The following is a 13,302-nucleotide window of genomic DNA, read 5'->3' as shown; positions in this document are numbered from 1 at the left end:
TGAAGCAGCTCACCCAGAGCCACGCAGCCAGGACAGGGACCACCTGGGAGACTCACGACCCACCCTCCCCCCACGGAAAGGGGCAGAGGAGGAGGGAGCTACCCTCCCTAAGCCTGTCCCCTCAGGGGTCCAGGGTAGGTCTGGCACTCACTCCCATTTGCTCAGGGTGGGAATGGATGTGTCTGTAATATCTGCTGTGCACCCCTGGGCACTGACCCACCCAGACCCTGCTCTGGGTACTATACCAGTATTGATTCACTGGCTCTTCACACACACCTTCTTAGGGAACTAAGCCCCATTTAACAGATGAGGAAACTGAGGCGCTCTCTGTTAAGGGATTGCCTAGGGTCACACAGTCCCCTGCAGCCTTCCCAATAGCTGAGCACCCGAATGCTGCCCCTTGCAGACCTCTCCCAAGGAGGCCTCATCCCCTCTCCTACCCTCCCCTGTGGCTCTGCCTCAGTTTCCCCACCCACTCCTCTGGGCCAGGCCCAGGAGGGGTGTCACTAGCTCCGTTTTATAAGACCTCAGGGCAGGGAGAGCAGAACACCTTGTGGTGCCGTCTGCAAAGAACCAGTTAGGGGAGGAGGCGTTTGTTCGGACCCCACGCTCCCACCCAGAGGCGGCCGACCGGAGAGCCGAGTCGCCCAGTGAGAGAAAGCTGTCCTGCAGCGCCATCTAGTGACCGAAGCTGGACTCCAGAGGACAGCTGGGCTGAGCTGGGGACGCTGCAGGAATCCACCAGCCCCAGGAGACCCTGCTTCCTGGGACTTTGGAATACAGACTTCCTCCACCCTGGGGACCCGGTGCTGACCGCCTCAGACCGCGAAGAGGAAGGAGGTACGGTAGAGCTTGGTCCTTTGCCCTCCTGAGGGGCAGTTTCACACATCCAACAATCAATCACCTGGACGTCTCCACCCGACCTCCCGCGGGGTATCCCAAACTCCACTTTCACCCATCTAGTTCGAGCATTTATGGAGCGCTTACTAGATGCCACTGTTCCAGGCACTAGAGATATAACAAGGAACAAAACAAAGATACCTGCCCTTGTGGAGCTTATGGTGGGGCATGGGTGAGGAGGTACACATTAAATAACGTAAAAAAGTAAAAAAAAAAAAAAGTGTCAGGTTTAGAAGCAGGAAAAAAAAGAGCATGGCTGAATACAACGCTAGGCTCCAGGGTCCCCCACAGCCTTCAGGGCAAATTCATGGAGTCTGCTGCCAATTAGACCACCTGCCCGGGCCTTCCTGGGGCCACTCCTGTCCCAGGGGATGTGTCCTCACCGCAGGCTCCTCTGGCCTGGGACTCTCTCCTCCCACTGGGTCAACTCCTCTTCCTTTGGGAAGCCTTCTGACCCTTACGGCTTGACCAGCCCCAGCCCACGCCACAGCACTGCTTGGCAGCTGGAGCTGGAGTGCAGCCCACAAACGCAGGCTCAGGCCAGGCTGTCTTGATTCCTACCTCTGATACCACCTGCACAGGTTCCTTGGCCTCTCCCTCCTGGAATAGATAGCGAGGTTCATCCAGGAAGGTCCAGGGGAATCATCTCTGTGTCCCACATTCCATAGTGTTGGGTATACAAAGAACATATTGGCTCCGTGAAGTGAGTAGTTTCTCCTCATTCACCACCCATTTATTGAGCACCTTTTACATGCCAGAGCTGGGCTAGGAGCTGCAGATGGAAAAATGAACAAGACAAAGCTCCTCCCCACTCCTCTTCACACTCAAAAAAAAATTCAGGATCCCAAAAACCTTTTTGTACGTGTAAATATCAACTAATGTTTACCATATTAGAAACTAAAACAGAATTTTTAAAAATATCTATTAACTCATTTAAAGTTACAGTAGCCAACTCATTGCATGTTAACATAAATAACCTATTTTTATGAAAACAGTTACATTTAACGAAGCAAAATAGTGGGAAAACACTTATTATTTTGCATTTTTGCAAATACCTTTAACAGCTAGATTCTCATGCCGCACGCGAACTGTGCGATATGCTGCTTTGATTGAAGTATATGAAAAAAAAATCCCGCTCTGTATTTTTCTTTTTCGTAAAAATTAAAGAGTAATGACACCCCGCCCAGCCCCGGGAAGCTTGACCAACCAGGCTGGGCTGGATGTGAACGGCTATCGGGAGAAGGCGTGGCCTATCGCTCAAAGGACCGGTTGGGCCGGGATTGGACAACAGATGCGTCCTTCTGCGAGTTGGCCCCGCCCAAGTTCCCGCCCCTATTTCCTCTTTGTGGTGAAGTGGTAACCCAAACGCATGCGTCCTAAGGAACGTACTTTCGCCCGCCCCCCTCCGGAACCTTCTGTTCCCGCTCCGGTTTCCGCCGAGAAGAGGGCAGTATAGGCGGACCTAGCGTGAGGCCCGTGGGCCGAGCTAAGCGCAGCCATGTCTGCCGCCCTACTGCGGCGAGGTCTCGAGCTGCTGGGGGCTACCGAGGGTGAGGGGACCTTCCCCGGACGTCCAAGCGCAGGCTGGAGTGCGGCAGGGGCAGTGGGCAGGAGCCCTAAGGGTGCGGGACGATCCAGTCCGGGCTTGGTCCCGGTGGAATGGGAACCCTGCGCCCTCCGACCCGGGTTCATTCCCCTCTCTCTCCCTACAGCCCCTCGCGCCGCGCCAGGCCAGGCCAAGCCGAGCGGGGCTCCGGTGAAGCGGAACAGGAAGGCGAAGGCGACCCAGGCCCAGAAATTGCGGAACTCGGCCAAGGGAAAGGTGCCCAAGTCGGCGCTTGGTGAGCTCGGGAAGGAGATGGTCGAGTCGCCCTTCGGGTCGAAGGGGGCGCTTGAGGCAAGGCTTGAAACGTTCGCCAGGCATTTCTGAAACACTGAGCGCCAGGTGCGGAGCCGGGTCCTAGGAATGCGCAGGCGAACGAAATACATTGTCCCGGCTGGTCTACAGCCCTAGTGGGGAGAGAAGCATCAGTTTCAAAATCAGGGTAATTGCTAAGTGTGATGAGGCCTATTAACTAAGACTGTGGTGCTCTGAGGGTGATTTAGAATAAAAGACCAAATCAGACTCCTCTGAGGATGTGTGACATTTCGGCCCAGACCTGAAGGAAGTGTAAGAGTGAGCCTGAGGAAGGGTGTTCTGAGAGGATAACTCATGCAGAGTCAGAACGAAGTTTGTTGAGAATTTGTAAGAAGCCTGGTAAAGGTGACATGTAATGAACAGGAGTCAGAGGTGGAGCATTTAACAGTTAACGTTCTGTATGCCCTGTGCTGTTCTGAGCCCTGCACAAATGTTCTCATATTTAATTCATAACAGCAGCCTTGCAAGGTCGGTACTATTGTTACCCCCATTGCACAGCTGCAGAAACAGACCCCTGGTACAGATAGAAACCAGGCAGTGCATTTCCAGAGCCCTGCTCTTACCCACTCAGTTCAAGTGGGAGATGCTGTGTCCTGGGCTGTGGCGATGTGCAGATACCGAAAGAATTGTGCTGGTGGAGGGTGTGGTGAGGAAGGAGTGTTGATGGGCTTTGGTGATGAATTGGCTGTAAGGATGGAGGAAGAGGGAGACACCCAGTACAGAGCCCCGTTTCTAATAGAGCATCTTGGAAGTTGTGCCACTTCATGAGATGTACAGACTTGGGAAGGGTCAGGTGTGGCTGGATGGTGTGTGGTATTTAGCCATGCACAGAACTTGATGAGCTCCTGGTATGTTTTGAATCCCCAGGGCCTTGTGTAGAGATGTGTTCAAGTACTTACTTGTTAAAAGAACTGAATTCTAAGGAGGAAACAGCAGGAGCAAAGTGGGGAGGCAGGACAGCGAGACAACTTTTGAGCAACAGTGATGCTGGTGTGAAGCAGGAGCATAGCATGCCAGGCCAGGGGTCACCCCGTCCACCATGTGACTGTACAGAATTGATGAGTGAGGGGATTCTGGGGCCTCAGTAACCCAAGTAAAGAACCCCTCTGGCCACCACCTTGGTTGGAGCTACATCATCTCTTGCCTGGATTACTGCAGAAGCCTCGTAACTGGCCTCTTCCCTTCCACTCTCTTCCCACCACTCATGTTATTCTCGCCACAGCAGGCAAAATCATTCTGTGAGGTCAGAGATCGGACCAGTCTCTCCTCTGCTCTGCACCCTCCAGTGGCTTCCATTGTACTCAGTGAAAGCCAGAGGCCTTAGGGTGCCTGAAGAGGTCTCACGTGGTCTGCCCCATCTCCAACCTAATCTCTGCTGCTCTCACCATCCCATTCCACTGCTTTCTGTTCTTCAGACACATTAATCACATTTCTTCAGGGCCCTTGCGCTGAGTGAACCTTGCCTTACCTAAAACTTTCCTCTCCCAGATAGCTACACTCTCTCCAAGTGTTCGCTCAAAATATTATTTCCGTGAGGCTTTCTCATACCCTCCTATTGAGAATTGCAACCCTCCATCCTGGCATTTCTCATTTCTATTCACTATTGTTTTTCTCCATAAAATGTATCACCCTCTGAAATAGCATTTGCCTTGTTTACCTAAATCTGTCTTCCCACTGGAATATAAGCTCCATGAGAGCATGAGTTTTTGTCTGTTCCATTTTCTACTCTGTTATCTGCACGTAGAACACTGTCAGATACACAGTAAGCGCTCGGGACATACTTGTTGAATAAATCACCTGAGCAACTGGGATCCGATGGGGGGCTTTCAGTAGGACCTGTGTGGAGAGAAGATTTGATAGAAAAGAGCTCAGGCTGTTGCAGTAATCTAGGGAGGGGATGACGGGGCCCCGGGGGTGGAGGTGGAGTGGGAAGACATCAGGAGGGACCCAGAGGGCTTCCAGAGAGTACATCTGAAAAGATGCCACCCTTCCCACCATCCACAGCTGAGTTCCAGAAGCGAGAGTGTCGAAGCTACCTTGGAGAAAACCTGAAGTTTATGACGAGCACAAGAAGAAAGGTGGCTGAGTCGGTCACCCAGCAGGTTTGTCAGAGGGTTGGGCTGGGGGATGAGAGCCAAACCTGTTCCTGGAACCCATGGGAGTCTCAGCCCTGAGCGCAGGGCAGAGGTTGGGCCACCCCGGCCTCCTAAGAGCTGGACTATATTGCGGTGCTGGGAGGCTGGGTCTGGCCTTTTGCCTCTGTGGGCTTTGGTTTGCTCCTCTGTAAATGGAAATGATGTGCCCTGGTTCCTGGGACAGCTGAGGCCAGGTGAGAGGGTTGCACTTGGCAGGCTGTGCCAGGTTCTGTGGCTCCAGAGGGCAGTCTCTCATGCCAGGAGTCACCATCCAGGGATCTGACTCACACACATCCCCAGATTGTGCGTCAGAACCAGGGTCGCAAGGCTTGTGACCGGCCTGTGACCAAGACTAAGAAGAAGAAGGCTGAGGGTACAGTGTTCACTGAGGAAGACTTCCAGAAGTTCCAGCAGGAGTACTTCGGCAGCTAGGCTCCCAGGAGGGCACAGTGGGAAAGGCACGCAGGCCCAGCCTCCTCCTCTGACCTCAGAGCCTCTCCTGGCCTCAGGACCCTGCCACACGCTGTGCTGCTGGCCTGGCTCAGGGAAGCCCTGGAGCAGGAGCCAGCGGGTGGCTGGAATGGAGATGGTGAGCTGGAAGCCCTGGGAGGATTTACACTCAGACCAGAGCTGACATCTGCAGGCTTTGGAGGAGCTGCATTTCTGACTGTTGTGTTTGCTTTGGCCCAGGTAGGGCCTCTGGGCTGTTTGCTGTGGAGAGGCCAGTGACTGGGCCCTTGGGGGCCACACCTCAAGGAGTTGGCTTTCAGGCTTTAATAAACGTGGACCCAAGAGCTGTGTGTGTGCTGCGGTCTAATTTACGGGTATCTCTCATCTCCTCTGGCACCATGGGGCCTTCCCTCCCTCGCATCTCCAGTGAGATGCTTACAGCTCCAGGTCAGTTCTAGTCCAGCTCAAGTGCAGGTGGCTGCCCAGAAAGCAGTTCACCCAGTGTCTGCTCACACACCCCAGAGGGGCCCTCCTCCCTGGAGGTGACAGCCACAGCTGAGAAAGTAGCCGCTGAGGCAGAAGTAGTGCCGGCAGCTACCAGAGGCTTTGATCCAGGAGGCCCGCACCGGGTCTGGGGAGTGAGCGCAGCGTCACAGCCTGAGCCCAGGGCTTGTGTGCCAGTGGGCAGTGGGGGGGGCTGCCTTTTTATTCCCTCTTACCTGTCACATGTGGGGGACTTGGGGGTGACCTCAGGAAACAAGTTCACACTCAGGCGGCACCCTTTCCGGTAGGCACATGCTGGGGACAGGCACTCCAAGGAATCTGTGAGTGAGCAGGTGATGCCGACCACACTGGCCTTGAAGTAGCTCCATCCATCTCCCCTCTCTCCCCTTTCCTTGCCTGAAAGGCTTCCTGAGGTCCTGGCCTTGTCCTAGAGGACTTCTGCAGGGTTCCCTGCGGCTGGGGCGGCTTGGGAGTGACGGTCAGCCAGCAGGTCCTTTATGTGCAAGGGGAGAGGGTGACACAGGCACACACAGACCCCTGCCCCAGGGGGTCTGATCCTGGTCATTAACCAGTTACGGGACAGTGCAGGTGGCGTCCATCTGAGCAGCAGGAAGCAGGCCGTGCATCCAGGTCCAGGTGGACAGGAGAGGAGGGTGCTGTGACTCCAAACCATGGTGACCTCCCTTCTTGAGACGGACTTGTTCCAAAAGCAAATGAGAGGCCGAACAAGAGACAGGAAAGGCTGGGAGTCTTCCTCCAATGCTGCGCCCTTCACCTGCTGAGCTTAGTGGCCCCAGGGGAGCACACATACCTCTGGAGACTTGCTCCTTCAGCTTTTAAGCAGCTCAGCAAGAAGGTGACCAGGCACTTGTTCTCTTCTCTCCAGGAGTCTTCTCAGAAAAACAGGGTTACTAGCCACTGAGCTCCAGGGCCCCGTTCTCACAAGGACACACTGATTGTTCCATTATCAAACCTACAGGTTCCTTCGCCCTTCCCAGGTGTAGAGTGACCACCCAACTCCTGGGGGAGGATGAAGGCAGGGTCCTGCCCCTTCTCTGCTTGTGAGTGTCCCAGGAAGCCTTATGTTACATTTGTACCAAGTAGCACTAGAGGTGCATATTCATGCCCCCTACACACGCCTGACGTTAGTGTTCACCCCTGAGATTCTGGCCCAGTAGGTCGGGGTAGCACTCGGCGATCTCTTTTAACAGCCCCCCTGGACAGTTATGGTGCAGGTGCTGGAGGAGAGAGTGTGCTATGGGGGGTGGGGATGCTGACCATGAGCCCCAGGATTGGGTGACAGATCTGGAAAAGGATAGGGCCCAAAAGGGGCACTGAGTTGCCACATTCATGCCAGAGCTAAAAAGACTGAGGAGGCGGCGGCCTTCCCCAGCTGAGATGTGTTAGTCCATATAAAACACCTGGAAGCATTCGTTTCCCAGGTGGCTTGGGGCCACTGAGAACTTGGACAAAGCTGCACAAAGTAGGGAAGGATGGTGACCAACCAGGAGGGCTCCAGCCATGTCTTCCTGTGCTTCCACAGTGGGGCAGGATGCTTGGGCCACCCACACTCCCTGGTCCTCTGACTGGAAGGGTTGGCCAAGGGGCTGGACAGGAGTGGACGGGACTGCCGTGCCAGGTATGACCTCACTGGGGCTCCAGCTGCAGGCCCACCCAGAGCTTGTGAGAATGAGAGGCGGGTCCCCATGAGGTAACTGGCAGAGCTGGGGACTGGGGAAGCCTTCTGGAAGAGGTGTCGTGGGACAGGCATGTACAGGGTGTGCCCATTCATTCCTTCGTCTGAGTCTTTGTCCAGGCTGGCTTTCTTGGGGTGCTCTCCCCATCCTCTCTACGTCAACTTTCCCCAGCCTTTGAAGCCCAGTTCAGGTGCTCTCCTCCAGGCAGCCTGCCATACCCTCCCACCCAGAAGTCCCTGCTCCCTCCACTGAGGTGGCCCAGCCTTGGACAGTCCTGGCTGTGGAGCTGTCACTGTCTACTTGGTCCGAGCGACCATCTGCTGTCTCCCCACGGGGCTGTGAGCTCCCCTCCCCAGCCCTCAGATGCCACAGCAAGACCTCCTCCTGGTCTCCAAACTCCGCTGCCTCCTTGCTGTCCCCACCTGCACGCCCAAGCAGCTTTTCAAACTACCTGAGACCAAGCCCACCCTCTACCCGTAACGAAAAGCTGAAATTAAAACCCTGCTCCCCTCTGGTTTTCCCCAACTCAAGAAATGGAAACTTTCCTCCCCTTGTTCTGGCGTCATCTTAGTCTCCTCCCTTACACCCCCATCCAAGCTTGATTTGCTTGAGCCCTTACCAGCTCTCCGCACCCCCACCCAGCCACCCACCCCAGCCGGTTCCTCCAGACTGCCTGGACGACAGCGGAGGCCCTTGCTTACCTATCCCTCACCGGAGGGGCCCTCTTCAGATAGAACCCAGTTTGTCTCTCCCGTTCCGGGGTCTCCCCAGGTTATGCAGAGGAGACTCAAGTCCAATCAGGCGCAAGGCCTGGGCGCTGTTTGGCCCGCCCCCTAGCTTCGCGCCCCTCCCCTGCCCCGGCTGCTGGGCCCAAGCCTCTTTGCTTCCTGCCGGCTTGGACTCGTGGAGACGTTCCTAAATACCCATCTTAAGGAGCAAATCCTGCCACCCCAGCACTCCGCGTGCGCGCTCCCTGCCATCTTCACAACACGTGTCTTTCTTATTTTACTGCTGTTTTGTCTTCCTTGCCAGAATGAGGGCAGTGGATGCTCATGAATAATTGTAAAGAAACGTGAAGGCCATTTCCTGATCTCCAGGACCCGCCGGCTTGTCCTGACGACAAAACTGGCGCGAAAGCCGAGAACAGCGGCCCCAGGCAGCGGCTGGCGTGGGGCTGAACTAGAAGCAGCGCCTCGCCCTCACCCCCACTCCATCAGGCTTAGAGCACAGCTCCGCCCTGCCCTGAACAGCCAGGACTCAGGCTGGCCAAGGCCTAGCAGGGGCCTCAAGCTGCTTCGTGCAAGGTGGAGTGTGGTACTGGACTTCACTCATCCCAGCCCAGCCCCTAGTTCCCCTCTGCTGGGCTCCCAAGTACCTACAAGTACCTGAGTATGGCCTGTCTTATACCGCTGTCATGGCCTGGACCAGCTGCCCCTGGACCAGCATCCAAACCCAGGCTTGCATCAGGAAGAACCATAACCTAGTTCCCGAGGATTGTGAGCTCACAACCATGCCACAGTGCTCTCCATCTTTCAGGCAGAGGGAACAGCAAGTACAAAGGCACAGAGGTGCAGGGACGTTGGGCTGGAGCACAAGTGAAGGATGAGAGTGGAGGGCAGGCCAGCAAAGGCCAAGTGCGGTCTATGATCTGAGCCTATGGCCTCTGCTGGAATTTTTGCTTTATGTTGTCCCCTCCTTGCCTTGTGGGTGTGGGCAACTCTACGTCAGTGGGCAAGTTACTCAACCTCAGGCTTGTTTCATCTGTAAAATGGGGATGGTGAGATGATCCTTACAAGCATTTAATAAAGAGCTTTTCATACCAGTGTTTGTAGATGAGTTGCTATTTCTTTAATCCAGTAAGTCCCCATTTATTTAGGGGGGTAGCAGTTAAGCTTAGACCGGGTGGTCAGGGTGAGCTTGACAATTTTAATAGCTGGTTGTAACCTCCCTGATGTAAGTTGCTGAGGATCACGGCCTTACAGGGGATCCTACAAACTCATGCAAGACCATCAGGTTCAGGTCCGTGTGTGAAACATCTCCCCCTGGTGCCAAGGTTCCCATCTGGGACACCACTAGTTGTATTCCAGCAGTGGGCTGGGTCTCATCACTATGCAGACATTGGGAAGGTCAAGAAATTTGAGGTCCCCACTTTCAAGTCCTCGTAGGCCACCTGTTTCTGAGGGGCAAAATAGACAAGAGCTCCCACTCTGGCAGTACACCCCTAACCTCAAATAGTGCCTTTACCTGAGATCCTCCACCTCTGCGTACCACTCCACAGGCCGTGAAATGGTCTCATTATGGGGACTTTGGTGATGGAATGCAGAAGTGCTCACGACGGTCTAGTGCCCCCATCAGCCACCCTTACCACGGCGTTACTCCCTACATCTACATGCGCCTTTCACATGGAAAACTGGTTTTGAAACCAAGCTGATCCCCCAAGGATGCAAGAGGCTCTCCAGCACATCTGCCAGGTTGGGGTGTTTTTTGTATTCACAACCTAATACGGAAGTGTCTGCCTGAGCCCACGACACCTGCAAAAATGAGCCAGCCAGTCATTTAAGGCCAAGTGGCTTCCAGCCAGCCGCGGCAGCTGAGGGAACTTATCAATGAGGGTTCCAGTGCAGCTCGTCAGGAATTCAAGCTACAAGCCGTTTGTTCAAGCAAAACAGCTCTTCTCTGGACAGGTTCTTCCAGTAAGAGATCTGTAACTGTTGAGAACTTTCCCGGCAAGCCAAGTCACTTCATGTGGCCAGCTCACAAGGACTGGGGCTGTACCTGGAGACTAATGGCAGATGCTGGCACAACACAACGCACACAGCATTAGGACACATGCTGTCCTGGCCAACCTGTCAGTGCCCCCTAAGTTAAGCCCCCAGCCTCAATCCATCCAGGGGTTAACAGCAGCTCTCACTTCAGGTACCACCGCCTGTTTCAGGGATTCTAACGTACTTCTTCGGCCCATTAACCCTCATCTACAGCCCAAGGTAACAACACTCTTGGGCTCAAATTTGAAGTGCCCAAACTCTCACTCACGGATCTATTGCTTCAAACGGAGTTGACTGATTCCAACTCGACAAACGTGTCTGCACGTTAACTTTCACTACAAAATAATTTATTACAAGAGATAGCACAAGCCTCTTATGTACAAGCACACTCCTGACTACCCTAACTAGGGGACTTTCTTCTTCCCCCTTGCTTTGCGGACCTCCTCTATCAAATCTTTCAGATACTGGATCTCCTTGGCCAAGGAATCTGCCCTCTCTTTCAGAGCCTCATTCTTCTTTTCTAGTTCTTTACACTCCCCAGTGAGCGCCTCCTGCTCTGCCCTCTTCTTTTGGCGGTACCTAGTGGCTGCTGTCTTGTTCTGCTCCATCTTTTTCAGCTTCTTATCCAGTTTTTCACCTTTTACTTTTGATGCCGCCACCCTCTCCCCAGGAAGGTCATAGGGTTTGGGGCGGGGGGTGCCAGACAAGACACCTGGAGACAATAGGCCCTTACTTGGGGAGCCCCTGGAGGTAGAGGGGCTATGCTGGGGCGAGCTCAAATAGGGCTCTGGGCTCATACAGATACCACTGTCATTATCTGAGGGGGCATCCTCCTCCTTTATGCACTGAGGGATTGTGGCAATATAATCGGTCGAGTCTGGCTTCCTATCTCCCTCAGAGATATCCACTTCACTGCCTAGGTCTAAACTAAAGGAATGGTCTGGAGTGGAGGGCAGGGTACCCGGGGATAGGGGAAGAGGTTGCAGGAAAGTTAAGGGGGCAATCTGATCTGATTCTGGTAAACTCTCTGGGAGATGGCCAATTGGGTTCACTGTCTGGGGGGGCTCCTTATTAGTCTCCTGGACTAGGGGGTCAAAGAGATCACACGTGTCATCATCCAACGTGGCCAAAAGCTCATCTGGCATGGTTTCCAGATCATCCATATTCAACAGCGAATCAAAATCAAACTCCTTCAGATCCATTTTCTCCACCATCCAATCTGTCCCGGAGAAGGCATCCTCTGGAAAAGATTTAAAAGAACCAAGTCAGACGCACAAGGCAGCAGGCCCACGTCACCGACCTGCTGGCAGATAAAGGACACCCACTCACCCTTGCTGTTATCTGAGACATTGGTCAACCCATCCACAGCCAGCCATTCGGAGGAGCCCGCCTTAGCCTTGTCACCAGAGAACCCATAAGGTTTGAAGTGCTTGGCCACCTCCAGGTAGTCGTCTAAGAGGCCTAGGCTTTCTTCAGCCCCCAAACCCGACTGGTCGAAGGGGGACATCAAGTCCCCCACCAACACCTCGCTGCTCAGGAAGCTGATCTCGGCCATGTTGTGGGGCTTTACTGGAATCGAGGAATGTGCTCAATTCAAAAGTGTCTTTGTCGGTTACAGCAACGCTGCTGCTGGATGCCGTGAAAAGCCTGAACAGGAAGCAGACCAGATCCCATTAGCGATCACTCAACCCGACAATTTCACCTTTGCACCGAAGAGGATGGATGGCCAACCTGCACTCTCCTGGGCTGTGCAAGGTCGGACACACGCCGCCCCAGAGCCATCGCGCCCCACCTCCCTGCTCCCGGGCCCGGCTGCACAAGATGGACGCCCTCGGCGTACAGCCATCCCTGCTCCCGGATCCAAGAGCAGCCGCGGCCCCGCCCCGTGACTCACGCCGCTTTGCGGCGCCGCCCGGCCGCCATCTTGGCTCTGCCACGTTTCGCAGGAGGCAGGCGGGACCCGGCCAGCGCGGGGCCCGAAGCCGCCGAGGCTTCTCCCCACTCAGAGGCGCAGGCGTCTCAAGGACCCTCAAACAGGGCCACGCGTCCCGAGCGCTCGTAAAACCGCTTCCCTCCGCGACGCCGCCCAGGCGCGGGCGCGCCCAAGCCACCCGAAAGCCCCGGCCGGGGGCACGCCGAGGGCCCCGCCCCGGTACTCACGCCATGGCTTAAGTTGCTTGGAGGTGCCGCTGCAGAGCCTGGTGCTGCTGCCGCCGCTGCGAAGGCCAACCTGCCGCAGGCACTGCTGCCTCTAGTACGCCATGGCGGCCGCCGACGCTGCGGGAGCGGAGGAGCGAAGGCGCTGGCCGGGAGAATCTACATTGACAGGCGGGAGGAGAAGAAATGGCGGTTGCGCGTCGGAGCCCTTTATAGACGTTGTGCCGCGAGACACATCACAGAGCACATCCTTCCGCCGAGATCACGTGCTCCACACCGCCCACACCCTCGTTTCCACCTACCCGACACCCCCTACTGTTTCCAACCCACGAATGTTATGCCCAAGGTGCATCTGTGAAAAGAAAATGTTATTTCCGAGACCTCAAGGAAGTAAAAAGTCGCACTACTTCACAAGGCTTCCAAGATCAGAGGGTCACTTCCCTCTGCCGCCAGAGAGCGCGGAGGGATCCTTCACACACGCTTCGCTTCCGGTATTAGCATCGGAGGCGGGGAGAGACGTCTTTCATCTCTTGGAAGGTTTTTGTGAAGTCCGAAGCCGCCTGGTTATCGCGCGAGATGCGGGCGGAGAGCATCTGTCAAGCTGATTGGCTAGGCATGGTGAATCATACATATCTAGGCTTTTTATTGGCTCAGACTACCAGGTGGACGGGCTTCGCGGCGAGGATGCCGCGCGGGAAGGAGCGGAGAGGTCAGGGAGCTTCTCTGTTACGTTCTAGTGTCTGCGCGCTGTTGGGTCAAGTTTTTCTATAGTGACT

The 13,302-nt window shown here is 55.0% G+C and overlaps 2 protein-coding genes across 5 annotated transcripts; one reads left to right on the top strand and one right to left on the bottom strand.

The window, feature by feature from the left end:
* Positions 1 to 2,257: 2,257 nt before the first annotated feature.
* RPS19BP1 (ribosomal protein S19 binding protein 1) lies at positions 2,258 to 5,747 on the top strand. 4 transcript variants are annotated; one of them, XM_037006922.2, is made up of 4 exons: positions 2,258 to 2,522; positions 2,613 to 2,741; positions 4,823 to 4,920; positions 5,644 to 5,747. In XM_037006922.2, the coding sequence occupies exons 1-4, from the start codon at positions 2,399 to 2,401 to the stop codon at positions 5,680 to 5,682; spliced, it is 390 nt and encodes a 129-aa protein (XP_036862817.1). In that variant the 5' UTR covers positions 2,258 to 2,398; the 3' UTR covers positions 5,683 to 5,747. The 4 variants fall into 4 exon arrangements, with proteins under 4 accessions (XP_036862817.1, XP_017516218.2, XP_017516219.2 ...); XM_017660729.3 differs by having other exon boundaries at positions 2,262 to 2,522; positions 5,463 to 5,747; XM_017660730.3 differs by having other exon boundaries at positions 2,268 to 2,450; positions 5,254 to 5,747.
* Positions 5,748 to 10,699: 4,952 nt separating this feature from the next.
* On the bottom strand, positions 10,700 to 12,722 carry ATF4 (activating transcription factor 4). The gene is made up of 3 exons (XM_017660754.3): positions 12,530 to 12,722; positions 11,699 to 12,016; positions 10,700 to 11,609 (listed from the first exon to the last, which is right to left on the bottom strand). Exons 2-3 carry the CDS (start codon positions 11,922 to 11,924, stop codon positions 10,774 to 10,776), a joined length of 1,062 nt encoding a protein of 353 aa, XP_017516243.3. The 5' UTR covers positions 11,925 to 12,016; positions 12,530 to 12,722; the 3' UTR covers positions 10,700 to 10,773.
* Between the last annotated feature and the right edge of the window lie 580 nt (positions 12,723 to 13,302).

The sequence above is a fragment of the Manis javanica genome, chromosome 10, assembly GCF_040802235.1.
Source record: "Manis javanica isolate MJ-LG chromosome 10, MJ_LKY, whole genome shotgun sequence".
Taxonomy (NCBI): Eukaryota; Metazoa; Chordata; class Mammalia; order Pholidota; family Manidae; genus Manis; species Manis javanica.
Note: the sequence above shows the minus strand (reverse complement) of the source record. Positions and strands in the feature narration are given on the sequence as shown.